Here is a 26,169-nt window from a genome sequence, read left to right as displayed (position 1 = left end):
TATATCTCCGCACTATAAGTTCCATTCTATGTATCCGATGAAGTGGGCCCACGAAAGATTATGCTCAAATACATTTGTTAGTCTCTAAGGTGTCACAAGTACTCCTGTTCTTTTTGCGGATACAGACTAACACGGCTCCTACACTGAAACCTGCCAATTTAGTGACTGTTTGGAAATTTGAATTGAAATTGAAACATTAATACATACTTTAAAAGCATATACAATGTATGATAAAATATGTGTTTCTGAAAGTATAATAGATATGAAAAGTATGAACCTAGACTAGCTTCCTTATACAGCTATTGTTTTTTATGACAATGCCAGTGCATTCATTTCCATGATGTTGGCCAACCTAATAATTTCAAATGATGATTTGTAAGCAAAGTCTCAATGAGCTCTCCCTGACAGCTAGTGATGAGCTGGAGGCTGCAGGGAAATGCTTCAGGACCAAAATGTATTTACATTCACACCTAATCTACCTAGGTATCCAGCAAACAGAGCTGTGTTGCCCAAGTGATAGATTTTGGCTGGGGTTGGGTTACAAATCACTTGAATGCGGGGGGTGGGGTTGGGAATGAAATGTTGTTGTTCTTATTGTATGAGTAAAAGGCAGTAGAACTGTATTAGCCTGTGCTGATTGAGGGCATCAAAAGAGAGGGTGGGGACCTGTCCCTCTCCACTGTTTAAAGACAGAGCTGATTAGGCTCCACAGATAGTCTTTTGTTCTGTTAAGTGACCACTGCAGCTGAAATCACTGATAATCAGCTCTACGTGCTTAGTCCTGCTGTGGGGACAGTGTTCCTGTGGGGACAGTGTTTCTGTGTAAAAGACAGCCCAGACTGCACTAGCAGCGAGGTTCCCCCACGGAGAGTTCAGCTGAAATCACTGAGAGCGGGTGGAACCTCAAGAGACCAACTCGCAGAGGTCACAGTGGCAGGTGGCAGCAGAAGGTGACTGCGCAGGGCCATTGGCCACAGAGTGGTGGAGTGAATGAAGAGCCATGGCCAGAGCGAACAGTGAGCAGCTGGAGGAACGAGCAAGGTGCCTTCTTGCCCCCCACCTGGGAGGTGGACTCACGTGAAAGCACCTCCGACGGCTTAAATAAGGGGCACGTTAAATAAACATTTGTTTGTTGGACTATATTTTAGTGACTTTGCTCCAGAATGCTAGATTTGTGACTGGGAATGGAAACATATATAAATATGTTTCCTAGTAGGCCAAGATTTTTAAAATGCAGTATTTGCCAAGGTTGTTATCTCACATTGTTGCTATCTTGAGAGGTCATGATGTTGGGGAGTTTCTGTACTAAACATTTGTATTCTTATAATTAATTTTTACATAAGAATGGTCATACTGGGTCAGACCAATGGTCCATATAGCCCAGTCTCCTGTCTTCCGACAGTGGTCAAGACCAGGTGCGTCAGAGGGAATGAACAGAACAGGGAATCATCAAGTGGTCCATCCCCTGTTCCCCATTCCCAGCTTCTGGCAAACAGGCTAGGGACACTCAGAGCATGGTTTGTTAGTCTCCAAGGTGCCACGAGTACTCCTGTTCTTTTTAAAAAAGCAAACAGAATGTTAGGAATCATTGACTGCCGCTGCCCATTGAGTGGATGTTTTCAGAGGACTATCCACAATGACTCCAAGATCTCTTTCTTGAGTGTTAACAGCTAATTTAGACACCACCATTTTGTATGTATAGTTGAGATTGTTTTCCAATGTGCATCATTTTGCATTGATCAACATTGAATTTCATCTGCCACTTTTGTTGCCCAGTCACCCAGTTTTGTGAGATCCCTTTGTAACGCTTCCCAGTCTGCCTGGGACTTAACTACCTTGAATAGTTTTGTATCATCTGCAAATTTTGCCACCTCAACTGTTTACCCATTTTTCCAGATCATTTATGAGTATGTTGAGCAGTAATGGTCCCAGTACCGACCCCTCAGGGATACCACTATTTCTCTCTCTACATTCTGAAAACCGATAATTTATTCCTACCCTTTGTTTTCCATCTTTTAACCAGTTCCTGATCCTTCAGAGGACTTCCCTCTTATCCCATGATAGCTTACTTTTCAAAAGTCTATTTAAATTAAATACATTTTTTTAAAAAAATGTATATGTTTTTAGAAATCTAGACGTGTTATATGTTTTGGTGTAACTTGCATTATCCTTAGGTTAAATTTGCATCATCCTAACAAAATATTTACTTTATTTATATCTCTTTTATATATCTCATCGGTCCTGACACCCCCGCCCTGTAAATTCAAACACCTCCCCTAATTTCAATTCCTGGGGAAACCATTGGGTACCTCACAAGGCATATTTTGTACAAAGATTATTACCATCGCATGTAGGGTGTGACTAGAGGGCTGCTTTGGGTCACACATGCTCAGTAGGGCATCTCCAATGGTGGAGGGCCAATTCCACTCCCAAATTTTAAAAAAGGGGGTGCCAACGTGTTCCGCCAGTTCAGCCAGCCCCAGAGAGAGACAGCCGTATCGGAAGGGCGCTGAAGATCTCTGCCCTGAGGGCTGATGTTCGCAGGCCTGCTTTGGCTACCTGCAGCAAGCAGATAACTGCCAGGAGAAGGATCCCAGCCTATGCAAAGAACAGGGTGCTTGCTGCTTGGTCAGCTCAAGAGGGTGTGAGGACATAAATGCCAAATGAGCAGCGCATGCTTTCAATGCGTAGGATTAGTGGCCCGTGTACCTTTCTGTACTGAAGAAATCTGTATGTTAGATACTGTTCTTTTTCTTTGACCGCTATGTGCTGTATTGCTGTAATGATAAGAGCATGTTTCGATTTATGAGGCGTCTTAGTTAACCCACAGATTGTCGTCTTATCAACAGAAGAATTTTTTTGTTTAGTCTGAGCAGCTTTACTACACTGTGGTGTCTTTCCTCCAAATCGGAGCAACTCTGGCTACTGGCATCCCCAATTGTGCCAATTTGCATATTTGTGGTGTTCTCCACAGGTGGGAGTTCCGCTGTCGGAACAGACTGAACCTGCTCACTGTCCCTGCAATACAATGGAATTATTACGGGTACGGATGTAATCAAAGTTTGGTGGGTTACACTCAGGTCAGGCCCTTGTCTCCGGCTCTTTAACGGAGCCCTGACTCTACTCTCCCAGGAGCCCCTCTCTGCCTGAATACAGGTTACTCTCACAGGCCCAGCTCACTAGGTGACATCTACCCTGTCTTTCCATCCAGACTCCATGGAAGACTGGAGAACTGAGCAGGATTATGACATCACAGGTATCAAGGAGACTGAACAGCTGTAACATAAGAACGGCCACACTGGGTCAGACCCAGGGTCCATCTAGCCCAGTATCCAGTCTGCTCTGCTCTGTGCCTCAGTTTCCCATCTCGAAAAGGGGGATAATGCTACAAACCTCTTTTGTAAAGTGCTTTGAGAGCTACTGATTGAAGATGTTAATAAGAGGTAGGGCTCTTTATTATCTTATGATATAGGGTGCTTTTCTTAAAGCGCCCACTGCTGCATTCAAGTGATTTATTTGAGAATCTCTGCTCTTTATTTTATTTTATTTGTTAGCCAATTTTAATCCCTCGTGGATGCAAAGAGAAGCTGGAGAACGTGAATTGAGTGCACCCTAGAGGCACAGATACCAGAAGGCAAATGAAGAGTTCCCCAGATGAATGTTTTTTGAAGATCTCATGATTTAGTTGGAGCCCAGCTCAAGGGTTTGGAATGCTTGGGCTGCCGATACCATGAACGTTTTTGTGCCCTCGTAGCACTAGATAATCACTTCAGGGCTGCTTCTCACTTCAGGCTGGGAGATTCTGCCTCAGTCATAGGGGTTTTAGGAGTTCCCACAAGTAGGGAAAAAATGTCCCTTGCCTAGGGGCTTGAGAGTCATAGAGCTCGGAAAAGACCCAGGGTTTTCCTGGGAAACCTGATGCCCTCTCTCCTGCCTTATTCTTAGCTCAGCAGCTCAGCCCCTTTGGGCGATTGCCCCATCCTATCTCCTGATCTATGTACAGCATTGACACCTCACAGGCTAGAGGGAGATTACAGGAGAGCAGCCTCATTGTGACCTAGAGACGACATCAGCGCCTGCCTGATGCCAGAGCAGCAACCTGCCCTCAGGAGTAGCCTGGGTACTTGGTGCTGCTTTGAGCGTATCTGTGATTCTTCGTGCCTGAGCCCGGCAAAATGAGATCACTCCTCCTCTTTCTCAACTCTGCCTCCTGCCTAAGGATCCTGCTGCTCTTTCTCGTGTATTATGCTGTGATCAGGCTTGCCAGATCTGAGGTAAGTGAGACTCCTTGAGAGATGGAAAGGCTGGATTGATGCCAGCTGAATGCAGGAACCAAACTGAAGTAGTTTTCAATCAGCAGGCTCGGATCATCTCCACCCAAGAGTCCTCAAAGAGCTGGCTCAGGAGGTTATTGGCCCACGGACATTAATTTTTTAACAAATGTAGGATTCCTGAGGGAATTCCAGAAGCTGGAAGTGTGCTAATGTTTTGTCAATATTCAAAAAGGTCCAGGAGGTTGACCCAGCTTCTTATAGGCCACTTAGCCTGAAATAATGGACAAACTGATATGGGATTCAATCAATAAAGAATTAAAGGACGGGAATATATTCAAAGCAGGTTAACAATGTTTCATGGAAAATGGGCCATGTCAAACATAGATGTGACAAACTTAGACTTTTGGAAGGTGTGGTTTTTCACAGATTCCAAGGCAAGATGGGCACACTGTGATCTTCTAGTCTGACCCTCCTGTCTAGCACAAGCCAAAGAACTTCCCCACAATCATTCCTAGTGCATACCTTGAATTAAAATGTCCAATCTTGATTTAAAAAATTGCCAGTGGTGGAGAATCAGTCCACCATGACCTTGGTAAACTGTTCCACTGGTTAATTCCTCTCACTGTTAAAAATGGACACTTTCTGTCTAGTCTGAATGTGTCTAGTTTTAACTTCCAGCCATTGGACCATGTGAGACCTTTCTCTGCTAGATTGAAAAGCCCATTTGTCATTATTTCTTCCCCATATAGGTATTTATAGACTTTTCTTCAAACCACACTTAACGTCTTTAAGAGACATTTTCTGAGCTCCTAAAGTCTATCACTATAAGGCAGGTTTTCTAATCCTTTAATCATTCTTATGGCTCTTCTCTGAACCCTCTGCAATTTATCTACATCCTTTCTGAATGTTAGACACCAGAACTGGACACAGAATTGCAGCAGTGGTTGCACCAGTGCCAAATACAGAGGTAAAATAACCTCTCTCCTCCAACTTGAGATTCCCCTGTTTAGGCATCCAGGAACCGCAGGACATTTGGATTAAAAATTAGCACTATACAATATCAATGGAGCACAGGTTAAAGGGATTGAGAACAGGCTAATGGCTAACTGATAGATCTCAAAAAGTAATTGTCAAAGGGATCATCAAATGTGGGTGTTTCTAATGGGGCTTTGCAGGGATCAGTACTAGATCTGATGATATTCAATATTTTTCAATAACTTGGAAGTAAATACAAAATTGATGCTGATAAAAATGAGCTGATGACATGAAGATTGGCAGAATGGCAAATAACGATGAGGACAGGGCAGTCAGACAGAGAGTTCTGGAGAGTTTGTTTGGCAAATGGGGCCCATTCAAACAAAATGCCTTTTCACACAGCCCAACACAGAGTTATACATCTGGGAACAAGGAGGGCCTATTCAGCTTTGGATTTACCGATCTTTAGCTTTGTATCATCTGCAAATCTGGCCACTTCACTGTTTCCCCGCTTTTCTAGATCATTTATGAAGATGTCAAACAACTCTGGTCCCAGTAGAGACCGTTGGGGGACCTTGCTATTTATCTCTCTTCATAAACTCGCCATTTATTCCTACCTTTGGTTTCCTATCTTTAAACCAGTTAGTGGTCCATGTGAAGACCTTCCCTCTTATCCCATGACAACTTACTTTGCTTAAGAACCTTTGATGAGGGATCTTGTTAAAGGCTTTCTGAAAGTTCAGGTACACTCTATCCACCGGATCCCCCTTGTCCACATGCTTCTTCACCCCTGTGACATTACGCCCCATATTCTTCATAGAAATATTGTTCTAGGAATATGGCATAACTAAGGTATGTTTTATGCAAGATGGGTCATGTGAGATATCGTTGGAAAGGTTCTCATTTACTGAATGGGTTTATCCTATTTGGATGGATGTATCATTTCTGTATCTGAAGTTAGGAATATGGGCTCTGTATCAATTACTAAAGTGCTTTCACCAGGCGAATGCCCCCAAATAGAAGGCAATCAGCCTGAATGGGTCATTAGGAAGGACAATAGGACATGGAAGATGCTAATCTTCCTCCTTCCTGAGAAGCTTCCTGGGATGCTGCTTTGACACTGCAGGGTCATGTGATCATGTCACCTCATAGAATTATAGAATCCATAGAATATCAGGGTTGGAAGGGACCTCAGGAGGTATCTAGTCCAAGCCCCTGCTCAAAGCAGGACTAATTCCCAACTAAATCATCCCAGCCAGGGCTTTGTCAAGCCTGCCCTTAAAAACCTCTAAGGAAGGAGATTCCACCAACTCCCTAGGGAACCCATTCCAGTGCTTCACCACCCTCCGAGTGAAAAAGTTGCTCCTAATATACAACCTAAACCTTCCCCACTGCAAGTTGAGACCATTACTTCTTCTTCTGTCATCTGCTACCACTCAGAACAGTCTAGATCCATCCTCTTGGGAACCCCCTTTCAGGTAGTTGAAAGCAGCTATCAAATCCCCCCTCCTTCTTCTCTTCTGCAGACTAAACAATCCCAGTTCCCTCAGATGGACATCATTTTGGACTGGTGGTATTTTTCCACTAGGATGGAGGGGCGGAGGGGTGGGGTGGTGGTGTCAAACTGGGAGACAAAGGATTCCTGTCATAGCCAAATCCTATTGAAGGCTTGGAAGTGAGTTAATCTAGGTTCTTCTCCACCACCTCCCTGCCCCAAAAGGAAGACTGCTGAAAACATCTGGAGAACTAAAGGAACTAATCTGCGGGGGAGGAGGGAAGGGGCCGAGCCCAGGCAAGAAAGATCTAGCCTGTGAAAGGAATACCTGGCTAGTTAAGCTGCAAGCAGTGCAGTTTACCTTCAAGAAACTTTGCAGCTCTCAGGCAAGTGGACTGAGCTCATGCCAAACTGTTGTTGTTGTGTTTTGGTGTAAAACAGCTGCCATTTGAGGATGCTCTAGGGGTTATAGCAGCACTTGCTTGGGAGGATTTGCATGATCCATTCATGGCTTCACCACTCAGGAGTAGCATGGCCATCCCAAATGGCTGCAGAGAAAACCCCGATATCATGCACTCCCTGAATATGTATCTAGGAAACACTGTTGTCCAGATGTCGGATTTCTCCCCCAGGATCTGAATTCCATGCATGGTATCTGGGGTTAGTTGCATACTCTGCAATCCTAAAACCTGCAGAGTTTGATCATCTCTGCAGGAGAGAGAACTTTGCAGGCTCTCTCCTTCAATGCTTATAAACTCTGCAGGCTCCTGGTACCAGCAATCCCTGTTTCTTCAACCCCTGGAGTGTTGCAGTGACCCCTGTTATGGGTTGTGCTTTGTGCCCTATATTGGCTGCATCATAGGAAAGCACAATGCCTACCCATGATGCCTCAGAGTGCAATACTCTGCCAGAAGGAAAAATTTCCCTCTGGCCCCACATGGCAATCACCTCTGGCTCATTGTTCTCCCAGGTTTACTGAGGAGATCTCTTCTAACCTTGCTGCTTTCTCTGTGTGTGGCAGGCTTCTCCGAGGAAGAGGAGGCTCAGAAAGACAAAAAAGAAAGCGAAAGGTAAGCAGCCCCTCACCCCACAGCTGCGGTGGCAGACTCAGGCCCCATGCAAAGCAGAGAAATAGGGTCTATTCCCCCACCTGCCTCCCCTCTTCCTGCGAAGGCACAGTCGTGCCCAGAGCCGTGCGGTGGCACTGGCTGGGGCTCCATTCACAGGCTGCCTCTGAAATCTGGGGCAGAGGGTGCCCAAGCAGCTCAATGTCTCCTTTATGTCTCACTTCTGGCAGCTTTTGGACGCTGTGTGCAAGAGTTGGAGGAGGCTGGTGCATCCCCAGAGACGTGGTAAGCAATGCCCCCCTCCATAAATCTGCAGTGGGTCAGTCCCCTCCTTTAGCGTCATGCAATTCATCCCCACCAAGGGGCAGTAGCCCGAGTAATCCCTCCCCTGCCCCGACCTATGTACCACGCAGGCAACTCTTCTCCTTTAGACTCCTGCAATTCATTCCCACCTTGCAGAAGTTGCCATCTCTAATCCACCCCCACGCCTTGTACAATGGGTCATTCCCTTCTTCAAGCGTCATACGGCTCCTTTAATCTGGGGCAGTGGGGGGGAGGGGTAGATTGTGTCAACTGGACTGGACCATCCTCTCCTGCCAAGAGCGGGAGAAAATGTTTTCTGGGAGCAGCCCCATGCACCCCGGGGAGGTGAGGTGGAGAGGTCAGGAGGAAGGCTGGTCTTTCTTTGTACGTTGAGTAGGGGATTCAGGAGCACTTGGGTAATGGCCCCTCCTCCACTCCCCCAGCATAGGTTCCACGGAGGATTTGAATCCTGGAGCTAAAGAAGTAGCTGCATAGTTGGTAGCTAGAGTAGGCTGTTATCCTACATGTTGATTAGCTTCTGTGGAAGGGACATGACACACATGCAGCCAGCAGGATAGACGCTCACCTCCTCAGCACTAGACAGGGATCACCTAACAATCCAGCTAACCCCAACCCAGAACATCCAAGGCCTGGGTATTGCAGGGGAGGAGGCTGCCTCAGTGGAGAAGGGGACAGGGAGCCTTTCGGTGCTGCCCCTCTGGGTAAAAGAGGGCCTGAGGGCAGGGCCTGCACTCAGCTATCTGCTCTCTCTGTTCCACAGCTGCCCTGTGCCCCTGGAGAAGCTCCCCTTGGCTCAGCGCCTCAGGCTCGTTGAGAGGAGGCTACAGTACGTGGGCAGACACCTGGATGCAGTTCTGATACCGTAAGGCAACTGAGCGGGGGGCACCAGACTGGGGGCTGGGTGGGAGGGGATAATGAATGTAGAGAGGAGGGAGCAGGGAAAACCAGACACTCCAGCATCCTAAAATAACAGGTGAGATACCAGTGAAAGTGAGGTGAGGGATTATCAGAAATGAAATGCAGAGACTACAAGTTGGGGTTGTGAGTAGGATCAAATCCTTCTGTACGGCAATATCTGCCAGCAGGCGACTGTCTAGATCCTGCCCATGCTGTGTTTGAAAGAAAAAGCAATCCAATGACACGCTGTGAGGGGGTGTCCACCCCACATAGGACTGGAAGGGGCTCAGGTGGACAGGCAGGCCCATGAACTCCACAGGGTGCACCTGGAGGAAGAGCCAGGGAGCAGGGAATTGATCCCAAGCAGGCTCAGCTGGGCAGGAATAGGCGGGGCCGATAGAGCCAGGAAGCTGGCAAGAGACAGGGGCTGCGGCTGGGAAAGGGCAGCCCCTCCCTGGGAAGAGGGGGGAGTGTTTGGAGCTGGTGCACCCAGAGCAAGGAGGGGAACCAGGAGTAGTAGGAAGCAGTCCAGGCTGGGAGAGGAAAGCCCAGAACTGCTGGGTTGAGGGTCCCTGGCCTGGAGCCCGGTGTGAAGTGTGGGCCCAGGTTGCCCTACCAGCCATCGAGGGCACGGCCCAGACCGGCGGGGCAGTGAACAGGAGGACTGTCTGGGTCGCTGTGGGAGTGACAGGCAATTGCAGGACTGTACCCTGGAAGAGGGGGAAACGCTGAGTGGCCTAGCCAAGAAGGGGACACTGCAGTTCCCGGAATGACAGAGAGATGATGTGACCACATGCGACAATTGGAAGGGGCATTGACCTCGAGAGCTAATCCCCAGAGTAGGCTCCAGACAAGCAGTGAGTGGGGCACTCTGTGATACACCCAAAGCATGAGTCATCAGCTGGGTTCAAACCCAGGACTTTCAGGACCGTAGCACAGTCCCCCACCACCAGAGAAACTCCATTAACTGGGAGCAATCGTAGGTTGTTAGCCTCTAGTGTATCAGCCATTAGAAGAGGACAGTTTTCCAGTGGGTTAGAATGTAAGAACATAAGAACAGGCAGACTGGGTCAGACCAAAGGTTCATCTAGCCCAGTATCCTGTCTTCCGAAACGGGCCAATGCCAGTGCAGCAGAGGGAATGACCAGAAGAGGGACTCATCAAATGATCCGACCCCTGTCGCCCATTCCCAGCTTCAGACAAACAGAGACTAGGGACACCATCCCTGCCCATCCTAGCTAATAGCCATTGATGAATTTATCCAGTTCCTTTTATAGTTTATAGTCTTGGCCTTCACAACATCCTCTGGCGAGGGTTACACACACATGCTCACGTCTTCCTCACCCAAAGCAATTGTTGTTAGCTAATCTTTCTGTTAAAATAACACTAGGTCTCCAGTCATGCTCAAGGCCCCATTGTGCTAGGTGCTGCACATGCGTGTGACGAAGAGGTTATCGTTCTAGATAAAATGAGTGCCGGCTCCCCCTCTCAGTCCTTCGTTACCCAGCTGATGTCCTTGTGTCGGGCTGTGGTGTGCAAGGCATGCCTAGGCACTGCCCCATTGCACTACTGTTGGAAGGCTGTGCCCAAGCCCTGCCTTTGCTCAGCAGGGCCATGTCCCATGTGTCCCTGTCTGCTCTCTCCCACAGATCGAGTGTGGCGACAGCCACGATGAGCCAGTTCTCCTATTCCGCTATGGAATCCACCACCTCTGCCCTCTGGAGTTCCAGCTCTTTTTCCCTGAGAGAAGCCGCCATCATTCAGTCGGAGCCCCTCTGCCACACAGGGGAGATCATGCCTGTCGCGAGCTGGGAAGGATCCACTCATCCCATCCAAGCCCAGCCTCTCTCCAGGCCTCCTGCCCACAGCAGACGAGACCGGGGAGAGCAGACCATGGGTCTGGACCAGACTTCAGTCCATAGCTCAGACTTCAACATCCGGCAGAAGCATCTGCAGAGGCGACTGGGGGCTCCACAAACCCCCATCCCGGGGGAGCCATTGCTGGGTGAGGGGGACACCAAGCAGCAATTGGAAGTAGACCCAGATCCGCCCAAATGTGGATTTCCAGCAAAGGTCCCGGAGACCTTCAGATCCAACACCAGCCCTCAGCGTGCACAGGAGATCCAGGAGCCATGTGTCTGCCCCTGGGGACCCCTGCCCCAAAAGGCCCACAGGATCATGGCATCTTCTGATGCCATCCTGGCCACGCTTGTGCCCACAGCGGTGGTCAAGCTGCAGGATCACGTGGCTCAGAAATGCTGGCAGATCCAAACGAAGGCCTTTCCTAAGATGGTGCGAGAGTCGCACAGAGATGCTCCCCTCCGGAGAGAGACTGCCCTGCCTGGGCCACTCCACCAGCGTAGGGAGCCAGGCAAGCACAGGACAGTGGCATTCCCAATGATGGGACAACAGCCTGCCCACCCCATCAAACTCCACATAAGGCATCAGCATCCGGTCATGCAGAGGGGGCTGCTCACCCTGGACCCAGAGCCCCTGGCAAAGCTGCCTCACACCGTCCCAGCCAGGGGAGCCCGTGTGGAGTTCAGGGAGATGGAGACCGATTTCCTGCAGACGGGGAGGCGAAGCACAAGCTCCTGTTCTTCCACACGTCCTCCAACGCCAGTGGAAGATATCACCATGGAGACGGGCAGGAATGATGGCGCGGCAGGAAAGCAGACTAACCCACAGCGCTGCACTCTGCCAGCAGGGGTTGGTCTGACATCGCCACCTCCAGGAACCACAGTAGCAGAGAAGACACTCGCAGCGACACTCCAAATGTATAGGAGCGAGTTGAGAAAGCCCCTTACCAGTGTGAGCGGCACCAAAGGGACTGAAGAGAAGCTGGAGCTGCACATGGAGAGGAAGGTTCTCTTGGGAGAAGGCTCCTGCCTGCAGCCAGGGGCACAAGCAGGTGAGAGCAGGGCAGATCCTCCCAGGACCCAATGGCACCAGGTTGCCCCAGAGGCACCAGGCTCTGAGCAGCTAACAAGATCCACCCTTGACTCTCTCCTTGCTGGGCAGGCTGCACACGACCTGCAGATCAAGCAGCTGACGGAAATGTTGAGCAGCTCCCGCCCCTTGGCGGGCCAGGTCTCAGTTTGCCAGCAGTGCCGCAAGGCATATCCAGGAAAGAGGAAGGGTGAGAAAACTCCAAAGGAGACATTTGCTGAGCTTCATGGTGTTCGAGACATCATGCATTCACATGGGTTCAATGGAACTGTGAATTCAAAGCTCTCCAGGGACCAGCCACCAATCAGAGTCTGCGAGAAGTGTGGTAAGCATCGACAAAAGAGACCAGCTGGCTCTGCAGGTGCTGACTTGCCGGGAAGATCCCATGGAATTCCACAGCGATGGACTCCAGGATACTCCTCAGCATCATCCAACCGCAATAAGATGCCAGTGCTGTGGCTCCTTCCAGCAGACAAGAGCAAGACGCAGGATGGAATGGGGAAATGGGCTCCCCGCAAGCAACCAAAGATGGTGTCCATTGCAACGAGTACAACAGGGCTTTTGCAAGCTGGGGAGAAAGCAAGTTGGAGTCCTGACGGTTCTCCCTCAAAGTCACCAAAGGCCTCCAGAGCTAGGACACCATCCCCTTCAAGGAGCAAAGTTCTCCAAAAGATGTTCATGTGCCTGAAGCAAACCTTCAGCAAGCTGCAACACAAAGTGAAGTCCCGAATGTCCAAGGACCCTCGATCCAGAACACCTGACACTAAATTTACAAAGCCACCCTTTTGGAAGGCAATGGCCTCCAAGGGTGTCCGGTTTCCATACTACTGAATATCACACTGCCAGCATGCCCAATACTAGAAAAGGCCCACAAATTCCAACCTCTCCCTATCATCCAGTGGGCCCGGTAAGCATGGGCTAAAGTGGCTGAGAAGAATGGCTTGTTGTCCTGGGACACAGAGACTGATATATAAGTGTCTCTCCTTGGGGTATGACATTTAAACCGAGATTCCAAGATGAAGGGGGGCCTGGGAGCTTGGATGAGATTGAGCGTTCAAGAATCAATCCTTCCTTCAAGAAGAGCTGACACTAAATTTACAAAGCCACCCTTTTGGAAGGCAAGGGCCTCAAAGTGTGTCCAGTAGTACTATTAGGGCCCTACCATCAATCAAACACAAACCGGCCCTTTGACTCCTAAAACCCCGCCCCTTGACCCCTTAAACCCCGCCCACCTATCACCAGAAGTCCCACCCACAGGGTATTACTTCCAGGGTCAAGGAGGACACATGACCGGAAGCAAAGTATGTCATGTGACCCCTCTAAGAACTCCTCCCACTGCCCTCTACCAATCAGGAGAGGTTTCGCCCTCATAGGCCTACCCGGAGAGGGGATTTGACCAATCAGGGGTGTTCCAGGGTGGGGTAACCCATCCGGATGTGGCTCGTGTGACCCCTCTAAGAACTCCTCCCACTGCACTCTACCCATCGCGATGGGTTTTGGCCGCATAGGACCAACCTGAGAGCAGATTTGACCAATCGGTGGTGTTCCGGGACGGGGTGACCTGTCCAGATGAGGGTCGTGTGACCCTTCTAAGAACTCCTCCCAGCGCCCTCTGCCAGTCAGAGCGCAACACTATCACCCCATAAGTCCCAGCACCAGGGCAGAAGAGGCCATCTTTTACCAAGGACGCGTGCTTTAGAAATCGTGGAAGCATGGACTCCTTCACCACCCCGTGAGTACTTTGGACTTTGTGTTAGCCCCGAGGGCCTTTGGACTTGTGTGGAGAAAGCGCTACATGAGCGACAGTTCCCACAAGGGACCTTTGACTCAGCCATTGATGGATACGCTGGAACCCGAAACCCAAACTCTCGTGAGGCACACCGATGAGTGTGATGGCCTCTCATTTTCCACCCCCCTAGAGGTGGAAGGTGAACGCAGATCAGGGGAATCATCGGAGGACAAGGTGAACGGAAAAGACATTGCTCAGGTAAATGAATGATTAAGAAGTGATTGTTGATGATGGGGTGTAATGGGGTTAGGATCCGGGGGGTGGGGTGGGTTGTGTATATTTAAAAACAAGGAGTGGGAACTTACACTGTTTCTTTTCTGAAAATCTCTCCACAGCTTGACGATGCCTTTCTAGAGGACCCAGAGGCCCTGGACAGCATTGCATCAAGCAGCGAAGATGAACCGGGCTCTCCTTGTTTTTGCTCAATGCCGGTACAAATTGTTGAAGAGGACTCCAAGGATGACGGCTATGAGGAGCTTAGGAGACTTGGCATGGAACTAACTGAGCCAAGGCCACGTCGTGAGCGTAAAGAAGTCATGCAGACTATTGTACGTGTTGCTGTTTATGCTGTCCTTAATCAGTGCCTTAGGGAAAAGCTTTTTGAAGATTGTGAGGGCTGTGTCATAGATGCGGCAGCCCAACGGCACCATGACTGTGTGACTTGGACTTCAGTAGATCTAAACTTCAAGCCCCGGTGCCTGTGTGCTGAGTTATATTTGGAAAACTTATTAAACACTGTTCTTGCCATAGGTTACGCTCCGCAATGTCTGTGCCTACCCAAGAACATTTAGCGTAAGGGGTGACCTTGATAAATGCAATTTAGTGCAGACCCTGGCCGTGTTTTAAAGAAAATGACCAAACCGGAAGATGCCTGTGTCGCATTCTTGACTTGAACTGGGACCGTATAGAATATGATTGCAACCAAGGTCCTGTAGTGGCACCAAATCTTTTGTAAAGGGGGTCATATAAGGGGTCTAAGACCAGGTTATGGGTTGCTGGTTATGATTATGCTGTCTGTATCAATGTGTCATTTTGTAGTTGAAGTTATGAATATTGGCTCTATCCTGTCTGTATCTCAAACTTATGCTATGCTTCTGGGTGACATCCCAGACGAGTTGGTGTTAGCTCTGCCTAGCCTGCTTGATGGCCCATTAAGGACCATCAGCTACACAATTGACCCATTGAGAGAAGGCAGATGCACCTTGTAAGTCAGCAAAGTATGCAGGAACTTGCCCATGTGACTCCAGACTCCATTTTGCTTGTAATTTTCCACAGTAAGGACAAAGAGGTGTTCTTACACCTGGAAAAGACTATAAAAGGCTGATGCCTCATCTCCAGCTTGTCTTCAATCCTGCTTCTTACCTCTGAAGGGACTTTACTCCAAACTGAAGCTCTGAACAAAGAACTGATGACCCGTCCCAGCTGGGGATGGACTCCAGAGACTTAATTTAAACCTGCAGTTTATTCTATCACTGTTCTAAGCCTGAACCAAGAACTTTGCCATTATTGTATGGAATTGATTCCATTTAACCAATTCTAGCTCTCATCTGTATCTTTTTCCTTTTATGATTTTATAGATTTATAGATTCATAGATTCTAGGATTGGAAGGGCCCTCGAGAGGTCATCGAGTCCAGTCCCCTGCCCTCATGGCAGGACCAAATACTGTCTAGACCAGCCCTGATAGACATTTATCTAACCTACTCTTTAATATCTCCAGAGATGGAGATTCCACAACCTCCCTCGGCAATCTATTCCAGTGTTTAACCACCCTGACAGTTAGGAACTTTTTCCTAATGTCCAGTCTAAACCTCCCTTGCTGCAGTTTATACTCATTTCTTCTTGTTCTATCCTTAGAGGCGAAGGGGAACAAGTTTTCTCCCTCCTCCTTATGACACCCTTTCAGATACCTGAAAACTGCTATCATGTCCCCTCTCGGTCTTCTCTTTTCCAAACTAAACAAACCCAATTCTTTCAGCCTTCCTTCATAGGTCATGTTCTCAAGACCTTTCATCATTCTTGTTGCTCTTCTCTGGACCCTCTCCAATTTCTCCACTCTTTCAGTACCTGTTTTCTCCCAATTACAAGGTTTCATCCTGTGAGTTTATCGACGATGAAACCGTGTGTGTCTTGGAAGCTCGCAAAAGACCGGTACTCTGTCTCTGGCAATACCAACGTCTTCATAGCCTGTTTCACCACCGCTTATGCCCACTTAGAACTATACAACCTCCTAGAGAGGTTGCAAGAGTGGTGCCTGTACCACGAAACTGACTTGGTGATATTTTTGAAAAGGGAGGGTGAGTGGAATCCCCCTCGGGGGGATTATTTAGGGGACCTCACGAGCGATTATTTCAATTAAAAAATAATAATCTGTGTACTTTTTTCTGAATTGGTCTTTTTAAAAAAAAACAAACAAACAAACACCAAACATCAATTGTCTTTAAACCCCTCACCTGGGGTGCTTTATTGGGTAACATGGCTGTGAAAATTATCACAAAATACATGTCTGTGCTTGTTGAAACATGTTTTGAGCAGGACTAGGCATGCCCAATGAATATCTCATCAGTAAAGGTCTATTCATAACCTTTTTCAAAAGCTCCTTTGGTTTTAGATTTCTCAAAGGGAGAGGCACGCGACCTTTGCTGAAAATAGCTTGAAAGGCCTTGGATACCTCACCACTCGTCTTGTGTTTTTGACCTAAGGCCCAGGCATATTTGGATAGAATGTCTGTCACTGTTAAGATGTACTTAAAACCGCTGTTGCATTTGGAGAACTGGTGCATCTCCACCAAATTTGCCTGCCATTGCACATCCACATCTGAACCAATGGTCTTGTTTCTTTTAAAATGTATTTGAGCCGGTTTGTGTAAAGTGCAAAAAAGAACAGGAGTACTTGTGGCACCTTAGAGACTAACAAATTTAGTTGAGCATAAGCTTTCATGGGCTACAGCCCACTTCATCAGATGCATGCAGTGGAAAATACAGTAGGAAGATATAGATATACACAGAGAACAAGAAACAATGGCTGTTACCATACACCCTATAAGGAGAGTGATCAGTTAAGGTGAGCTATTATCAGCAGTGGACAAAAAGGACTGTTTGTAGTGGTAATGAAAATGGCCCATTTCCAGCAATTGACAAGAAGATGTGAGGAACTGTAGTGGGGAAAAATAAGCATAGGGAAAGAGTTTTACTTTGTGTAATGGCCCATCCACTCCCAGTCTTTATTCAAGCCTAATTTAATGGTGTCCAATTTGCAAATTAATTCCAATTCAGCAGTCTCTTGTTGGAATCTGTTTTTGAAGTTTTTTTGTTGTAATATTGTGACTTTTAGGTCTGTAATCAAGTGGCCAGGGAGATTGAATTGTTCTCCGACTGGTTTTTGAATGTTATAATTCTTGATGTCTGATTAGTGTCCATTTATTCTTTTACGTAGAGACTGTCCGCTTTGGCCAAAGTACATGGCAGAGGGGCATTGCTGGCACATGATGGCATCTATCACATTGGTAGATGTGCCTGGTGGCGTGGCTGATGTGATTAGGTCCTATGATGGTATCCCCTAAATAGATACGTGAACAGAGTTGGCAGCAGGCTTTGTTGCAAGGATAGGTTCCTGGGTTAGTGTTTTGTTGTGTGGTGTGTGGTTGCTGTAGGATTGGGGGCTGTCTTGTAAGCGAGGACAGACCTCTCTCCCAAGATCTGTGAGAGTGATGGATCGTCCTTCAGGATAGGTTGTAGATCCTTGATGATGCGCTGGAGAGGTTTTAGTTGGAGGCAGTGGCGGATTAACAAATTTGCCACCCCTAGGCCCTCAAAAAATTGCCGCGCCCCCTCCCCACCCCGCGCGCCAGCCCACCTCTGCTCCCCCGCGGCAAGACTGGGAGGGGGTGGGGAGAAGGGGAGTTGTGGCACGCTCGGGGGATGGTGGTGGTGGAGTGGAGATGAGCTGGGACGGGGAGCGGTTCCCGGCCCCCAGGTTACTCCCCGCACCCGTGGGTCCAGCTCACCTCTGCTCCGCCTCCTCTGAATGTGCCGCTACTCACTTCTCCCTCTCTCCCAGCACTTTAGCGTGGCAAGCCTGGGAGGGAGGTGGAAGGGGGGAAGCGTGGGGCGCCTGGGAGAGGAGGCGAGCCAGGGATTTGAGGAAGGGGCAGAGTTGGGGAGGGGGCGTGAGCAAATTTGCCGCCCTAGGCCTAAGCCTTGTTGGCCTAGGTGATAATACGCCGCTGGTTGGGGGCTGAAGGTGATGGCTAGTGGCGTTCTGTTACTTTCTTTGTTGGGCCTGTCCTGTATTAGGTGACTCCTGCATACTCTTCTTGCTCTGTCAATCTGTTTCTTCACTTCAGCAGGTGGGTACTGTAGTTGTAAGAATGGTTGATGGAGATGTTGTAGGTGTTTGTCTCTATCTGAGGGGTTGGAGCAAATGGGATTGTTTCGTAGACCTTGGCTGTAGACAATGGATCGAGTGGTGTGGTCTGGATGAAATCTGGAGGCATGTATAGCGGTCAGTAGGGTGATGTTTATGTGGCCATCGTTTAGGAGTGCTGTGGTGTTTAGGAAGTGGATCTCTTGTGTGGAATGGTCCAGGCTGAGATTGATGGTGGGGTGGAAATGTGTAAAGTGTAAGTATCCCTGTCTGAAAGGCAAGCTGTTACCTGTCTTCTATTCAAAGTTTTGCTATGCTTTCTGGCTACTTGAGAAAGAGGGTTCACCCGCCGAAGCGCCCAACTTCCCCGGGGGTGTAATATATTTTCTTTAACGGAGCTGCCTGTGTAGAAATGACTGTTACTGGTACCGTCTTTTACTAACACAAATATGAAGGGGGACACATTCATATTGACACATTTAAATGAGAGGCCTTCATGCTCATTGGGGTGCCTCACGAGGGTTTGGGTTTCGGATTCTGGCGTATCCATCAATGGCTGAGTCAAAGGGCCCTCATGGGAACTGTCACTAATGTAGCGCTTTCTCCACACAAGTCCAAAGGCCCTCGGGGCTAACACAAAGTCTGAAGTTCTCACCAGGCTGGTGAAGGAGTCCATGTTTCCACGATTTCTAAAGCACGCGTCCTTGGTAAAAGATGGCCTCTTCTGCTCCGATTGCTGGGTCTTATGGGGTGATGGTGATGCGCTCTGGTTGGCAGAGAGCGCTGGGAGGAGTTCTTAGAGGGGTCACACGACTCTCTTCTGGGCAAGTCACCCCGCTCTGGAACATCACCGATTCGTCAAATCTGCTCTCAGGGTGGTGCTGTGTGGCTGAATCCCATCGTGATTCGCAGAGGGCAGTGGAGGAGTTCTTAGAGGGGTCACACAAACCACTTCCGGATGGGTCACCATGCCCAGGAACACCCCTGATTGGTCAAATCCCCACTCCAGGTAGGCCTATGGGGGCGAAACCCCTCCTGATTGGTAGAGGGCAGTGGGAGGAGTTCTTAGAGGGGTCACATGACACCCTTGGCTTCCGGTTATGTGTCCTCCTTGACCCCAGAAGTCATATTCCCCATGGGTGGGACTTCCAGTGACAGGTGGTCGGGGCTTAAGGGGTCAAGGGGCAGGGTTTAAGTGGCCAAGGAGAAGGGTTAGGGTTTGATTGATGGTAGGTCCCTTATACTATTTCCGATTTCCATACTACTGAATCCCACCCTGCCAGCATGCCCATTAACAGAAGGGGCCCACTAATTCCACCATCTCCCTAGCAACCAGTGGGCCTTGTAAGCATGGGCCAAAGTGGCTGAGAACAAGTGCTTGTTGTCCTGGGACACAGAGACTGATGATAAGAGACTCTCCTTGGGGTATGACGTTTACCCCCAGATTCCAAGATGAAAGCGGGGCCTGGGGCTTCAATGAGACTGATGGTGTGACTAGCCGGGAGTGTGAGGAACAGGCTGTGATCTGCCCTCACATCCCAGAGACGCTGGTTGTGGTGCCCCCGAGCCCACAGGGCGGGTCCCTTGTTCCCCTTAACCCTCTTCCATTTTTCCTTGTTTTCCTTACAGTTGCTGTTCAATAAATTGTATTTGGTTTGAACTTCATGTGTTGATCAGGGGTAGGGAAGCGGCCGGTGGAGAAAGAGAACCCCGGAGTGGGGCCATCCCCGAGCATGCAAGAATCTCCACTTTCATTTAAAAAATAGTAAATGTCTAGCCCGTCATGCTTCAAAATGGGACCCCCCCAATGGTTCAAAAAGTATGAGGCAAATCAAAAGAATCCCCCAGATAATTTTAAAATCTCATGATTCGGGAGGCCTGACTTGTTTGAATGTATTGGGTCGGCAGTACTTGCCGATATCTGCGGGGTATGGAAGCACTTATCTTTACAGCTAAGCAACTAATTCCAGGGGAATAATTTAAGCTGTGAACCCATCCCATTGCCTCTTCACAAATTCTCCCTAAAAAGCTTCCAGGGCACTCAAATTTATCCCTATTTCAAAAGATGAAAATTCCCAGTCTTTTTAATTTCTCCTCCTGTTTCATACCCCTAATCATTTTAGTTGCCCATCTCTGTACTTTTTCCGTTTCCAATATATCTTTTTTGACCAGATCTCCTCACAGTATTCAAGGTGTACAAGTACAATGAATTTTATATTTTCTGTCTTATTATCTATCCGTTTCTTAAAAAAGCAATGGTTTCAGAGCAGCAGCCGTGTTAGTCTGTATTCGCAAAAAGACCAGGAGTACTTGTAGCACCTTATAGACTAACAAATTGATTTGAGCATAAGCTTTTGTGGGCTACATCTGATGAAGTGGGCTGGAGCCCACAAAAGCTTATGCTCAAATCAATGTGTTAGTCTCAAAGGTGCCACGAGTACTCCTGTTCTTTTTAAAAAAGCAAACAGAATGTTGGGAATCATTGACTGCCGCTGCCCATTGAGTGGATGTTTTCAGAGAACTATCCACAATGACTCCAAGATCTCTTTCTTGAGTGTTAACAGCTAATTTAGACACCACCATTTTGTATGTATAGTTGAGATTGTTTTCCAATGTGCATCACTTTGCATTGATCAACATTGAATTTCATCTGCCATTTTTGTTGCCCAGTCACCCAGTTTTGTGAGATCCCTTTGTAACGCTTCCCAGTCTGCCTGGGACTTATCTACCTTGAATAGTTTTGTATCATCTGCAAATTTTGCCACCTCAACTGTTTACCCATTTTTCCAGATCATTTATGAGTATGTTGAGCAGTAATGGTCCCAGTAACGACCCCTCAGGGATACCACTATTTCTCTCTCTACATTCTGAAAACCGATAATTTATTCCTACCCTTTGTTTCCCATCTTTTAACCAGTTCCTGATCCTTGAGAGGACTTCCCTCTTGTCCCATGATGGCTTACTTTTCAAAAGTCAATTTAAATTAAATACATTTTTAAAAAAAATTATATGTTTTTAAAAATCTAGACGTGTTATATGTTTTGGTATAACATGCATTATCCTTATGTTAAATTTGCATCATCCTAACAAAACATTTACTTTATTCATATCTCTTTTATATATCTCATCGGTCCTGACCCCCCTCCCCTCCCCCGGTAAATTCAAACACCTCCCCTAATTTCAATTCCTGGGGAAACCACTGCTGAGGAGCACCAGCCACACAAGCCCAGCTCCCACAGACCTGGGCTTAGTGTACAGTGTAAACACACCTGGCTTGTGTTCGTATGTCCCAGAGCATCCCTGGTAGTCCAGCCAGTAGAGGGCACCATCGCTCATCAAGATGCCCAGTCCATATGTTACAGAGGTCATTTTCTTATCAGTCTATATGTCACTGATTGAACCACTGGTGCTCAGAACATGATGAGAAAGGAGCCCAAAAGGAACGGCTAGGTGTGAACACCCGCCCCGAGTGTTTGGGAAACGCTCAGACCCTGATGAGGTCAACACCATGTTCCTGGTCCTTCTCTCTAGAAAGAACCAAACCTACCCCCCTCCAATCTCGAACACCCCCACACACTGGGGAAGTTTGGCTCTAGCTCCAAACTCTGCACCTTGGACTCGTGTCTATTACAGCTGTGATAGCCCTCCAGAAAGGACATCTTTAGTTTGGCGCTAGACTCACGAAAAAGAAAGCCACTCAAGGAGGCCATATTGTGAGCTCACCAGTGTGACAGTCAGCAGTCAGTGCTGGGGGGTGAGTGGAACCCTAAGCGTTGCTGCCGAGTAGTCATTACCAGCAGAGCTGAACACCTCACTGGGAATTAATGGACTGAGCCTGCTTTATGGCAGGTTACCCCCCCACCCCCTTTGCCCTTACAGTAATTGCTTCTCAAAGCATGAAACTGCACTGTCTTTTTCACGGGCTGCCATCTTGTGCATTCAAACGAGGGAAGCGCTGAGATAAAGCAGAAGCTGCTGTCCCTGAAAGCAGTAGTCTCAGCACTTTGGTCTCATGCACGGTTTCTTGCTGAGGATCCCACATATTTCCCTTTTCACTGGAGGATCTGAAATCACTCTGCCACCATTAGTGAATGAACATCCCTGGGAGGCTGAGAAGCATTATTTCCCAGCAAGGGAAACTGAGGCACAGAGCAGCTAAGGGGCTGTCTACACTGTGATTGGAGCTCGGGTAGGCAGTAAGGGCTGTACACACCCTCCAGGAGCCAGGGGTACGTACTCCCATTCCAAGCCCACGCCAGGATCTGCACTGACATGTCTTCGCTGCCATCTTTAGCCCTGCTAGGCTAAATCTAGTTCAGGTCGGCCTATCCGAGCTGCAGTCAAAACTCCAACTACAGTGTAGACCTTCCCTAAATGGCGTGGCCAAAAACATAAAGGGATCAGTGTCTAAGCCCGGACTCCAAGCAAGGACTCCAGCTGCTGAGCCCTTTGCTCTAACCACTAGATACTCCTCCTCCAACCTGATCACGCTCCCGAGCATCTTGTGAGTTAGACTGTCATAAAGAAACAGCAGTAGGTGATGGGGAATCTTTACAGTCAGATGAGGAACTAACCCCCTGGGCCTGGGAGGGGATTTGGAATTCACTTCTGCCTGCAGTTGTTGTTTAATATTACGAGCAGTTATAGGAGATGGTAGCTGGGACCTATGTATGGCTGAAAACCAAGCAAATCACTGTGCAGCTGGGTCATCTGTGATTTCACAAATCACACTCTTTTCCCCTGTGAGTCACAGGATCCGGTGTCACTCTAACTGGTGCCAATGAGAGAGTGAACATGTGCACTGAGATCATTGGGGTGACCCTGGTGCTAAATGTGTGAGAGGAGAATCGGACCCAGAGTGCTCTGTTTTCGCTGACGGGGGAGGAGTGGTTGGGAGTTTAAATACAGATCTGCACTCAGCAACCGGCTGCTCCAGCTCATCTGACCTGCACAGAGTTCCCCTAATCAGAAGCTCTCGCACAGCAGAGCAGCCACAGAAACAGTTTGCACTCATCAGTGCTTGTGAAGCGAGGATCTGACCAGGAACTAGCGGGATTTGCTGTTTGGTTGATTAGTTCCGTTATCAAAGTGGTGGGGTTTGCATTTTTGCAGGTGGCTTCAGCGCTGGGGAAAAGGGGCAGGGTTGATGAGGGGACAGACACAAAGGGAAGGAGAGGATTATATCAGGGCTTTCTTCTTTACACCTAGCAACATGGTGGGAAGACAGGGAAGGATTTTGCTTCAGAGAAACTGGGTCCCTTGCCATTTCCCCATTAGGTGGCGCCACTGGATTTGAGAAGAGCTGCACGTCCTGTTCTTTCCCTGGAAATGGAGTGCACCCACCTCTGAACCCTGGGGACCCCTTAGATCTGGGCCTAATCCCTGTGGCTGGCCCTGGGTCACTGTGGTGACCCCAACCTAGGCTTCGTCTCTGAGCTCCCTTGAACTCGGAGGCAGATTGGGTCTGGATCTAGTGCCTCTCCCTTTAAAGCAAGCGACACAAACTGTACTGGAGTGGCGGGGAACAATCCCACAGGCGGTTTCCTTTGGCTAAGAGATTGTCACTACTTAACCGAACAACAGCAGAGCTCCAGACACCTGAACCTTGGCGACTTGTCCTATTTGGTCCGTTCAGGCTCTTTGTTCTCGTCTCCAGTGCTGCATACACAGTTATCAGTGCCAAGTGAAACTGAGGGTAGATCTACATTGCTGTGAGACCCCCGTGGCTGGCCTGTACCAGCTGACTCGGGGTCACAGGGCTCAGAATAAGGGGCTATGTAATTGCAGTGTAGATGCTCACGCTGGAGCCTGGGGTCTAAAACCCTGTGAGGTGGGAGGGTCCCACAGCTCTGGCTGCAGTTCTGCGTCTACACTGCAATTAAACAGCCCTTCTTGCCCAAGCCATGCGAGCCACAGGCCAGACCCAGGTGTTTAACTGCAATGTACATGTACCCTAAGGGACCAGGATGCCATAGCCCAGGTCCTCAGGGGCAGTGAGTTATATGGGCCTGTGGTGCCCATGCTCCAGGAATATTAAGGGCCTGAGGGCCCGGCTCCACCAATGTGTAGGGCCGAGTCTCTCCCCCAGCCCTGCCTGCCGCCCCTGTGCGCCTCCCCTGGAGCATCTCCCGACCCTGCCTGCCACCACCGGCAGTGCAGAGGGGCTAAGGCGACTTCCTGCCCGGCCTCGCTCCACACCACTCCCGGAAGTGACTGGACTGGCCCTATGGCCCCCAGGGAGGGTGTGTCTCGGCACGCTGCCCCCGCCCCAAGTGCAGACTCCGCAGCTCCCATTGGCCAGGAACTGCAGCCAATGGGAGCTGCGGGGGCAGTGCCTGCAGGCAGCGGCATGTGGAAACACTCCCCCGGGTCCCCCGCCTAGGAGTTGCTGCCAGAGGGGTGTGCGGGTCGCTTTCGGGAGCTGCCTGAGGTAAGCACCACACCCCTCAACCTCTCCCGCACCCCAACCCCCTGCCTCAGCTCAGAGCCTGCACCCAGCACCCAAACTCCCTCCCAGAGCCCGCACCCCACATCCCCACCTGCACCCCAACCCCCTGTCCCAGCCCAGAGCCTGCACCCAGCACCCAAACTCCCTCCCAGAGCCCGCACCCCTCCCACCCCCAAACTCCCTCCCAGAGCCTTAGGCAGGTGAGGGGAGGGCGGGACTTGGACCCAGTCTGGACACCAGAAAAAATATATATAAACCTGCCGCCCCTGCAGGTCCTCAGCCAGGGTAACTCAACATAGCTCCATTGACTTCCAGGGAACTACAGCAATTCACACCAGCTGAGGATCTGGCCCTATAGTGCGTGGCTATCTGGCACAATTTGGAGTGTTGGTGTTCTCACATTTGGGCATGTCTTCATTCCAGAGTTAGCCTGGGCTCTTACCCTAACCCCCGTCCACACACGCAACCCTCTCACCCAACTCAAGTAGTGCTTTCATCCCAGGCTACCTGGCCCCACTAGGGTGCGGGCTACAGCCCGGTTTCCTCTTTCACCCAGGCTGACACCTGCCCACTTTGTACTAAGGACACAAGCTAAACTACTTAAGTGCTGACAGGCCTCCAGTGCCTTCCCACAATTCCCCACTGAGTGCCCAGAAGGATAGACAAGTCCTTCCACAATTTACCAGGAAAGAATGATAGAGCATCCCAGCTTCCAGCAGCATGAACTGTGGACTCTGCCCCCAGAAGCCTTAGCCACACACACAGGGTATTGCGGGACCAGTGAGGACCGAGTAACTCGAGCAGGGCTTCACAGTGTGGCTGATGTGAGTTGGGCTAAGCTAACACAGGTGCTCAAACCCAGGTGCCAGTCACTTGAGTTAACTCTGCAATGGAGACATTCCCTTTTGGTTTGCTTGTAGTGTGCCGAGGGCAACACAGTTGGACAACCACCTTAGGGAGTGTGGTTACAGCTCATGACAATGTTTTCCTTGGCCACACTACAAATGTGAAACCATGGTAGAATGAGGTTGCCCCAAATTCACCAGACAAGGCTGTGTGTTGCTGACACAGTTTGAGCTATAGTGGAGAGGGGCCGTAATGGTTTTGGGCCAACTTCAGACATCTTGGTGTCTCCGGCTGGGCAACTAAACATTAAGGGATGCAAAATCAGAGGCTAATTTTCTTAATGTTGGCCTTCAAACTCTGCAAATTAGTAATCTTCTCCAAACTTCCTGGATCTGCAAAACCAGGAAGTTAATCTCAAGAGAATGGCTTTATCATGAGATTTCTGGTCCATTCTATTTCCCTGTCAGATTGATATCACCATCAGAAAAGCCCTCTCCTGGCACTTCTGTTATGGACTGCAGAAGCTGAAAGTGCCAAGACTGATGACTAAGAAGTAGTATTAATCATTAGCAATAAATTAGAGCTGGTCAAACCTCAACATTTCCATTCCCTCAGAAATTCTGACATTTTGAAATTTGTGTTTCTTCTGAATCGGAATGAAAACAAAACATTGCACAATTTGCAGCGAAATAAAAACATTTTCAAAAATTTCATTTGGGGTCAATTTTTTTTCAACAATTTC

At 48.9% G+C, this 26,169-nt stretch overlaps 1 protein-coding gene across 2 annotated transcripts; it reads left to right on the top strand.

Annotated features, from left to right (window-relative positions):
• Positions 1–3,309: 3,309 nt before the first annotated feature.
• On the top strand, positions 3,310–14,775 carry LOC120396797. 2 transcript variants are annotated; one of them, XM_039521895.1, is made up of 5 exons: positions 3,310–3,443; positions 7,766–8,096; positions 8,896–8,997; positions 10,682–13,968; positions 14,106–14,775. In XM_039521895.1, exons 2-4 carry the CDS (start codon positions 7,861–7,863, stop codon positions 12,810–12,812), a joined length of 2,469 nt encoding a protein of 822 aa, XP_039377829.1. In that variant the 5' UTR covers positions 3,310–3,443; positions 7,766–7,860; the 3' UTR covers positions 12,813–13,968; positions 14,106–14,775. The 2 variants fall into 2 exon arrangements, with proteins under 2 accessions (XP_039377829.1, XP_039377830.1); XM_039521896.1 differs by lacking the exons at positions 3,310–3,443; positions 8,896–8,997 and having other exon boundaries at positions 8,053–8,096.
• The last annotated feature ends 11,394 nt before the right edge of the window (positions 14,776–26,169 follow it).

Source organism: Mauremys reevesii, linkage group 2 (assembly GCF_016161935.1).
Source record: "Mauremys reevesii isolate NIE-2019 linkage group 2, ASM1616193v1, whole genome shotgun sequence".
Lineage (NCBI taxonomy): Eukaryota > Metazoa > Chordata > Testudines > Geoemydidae > Mauremys > Mauremys reevesii.
This window is presented reverse-complemented; position numbering and strand designations above follow the sequence as displayed.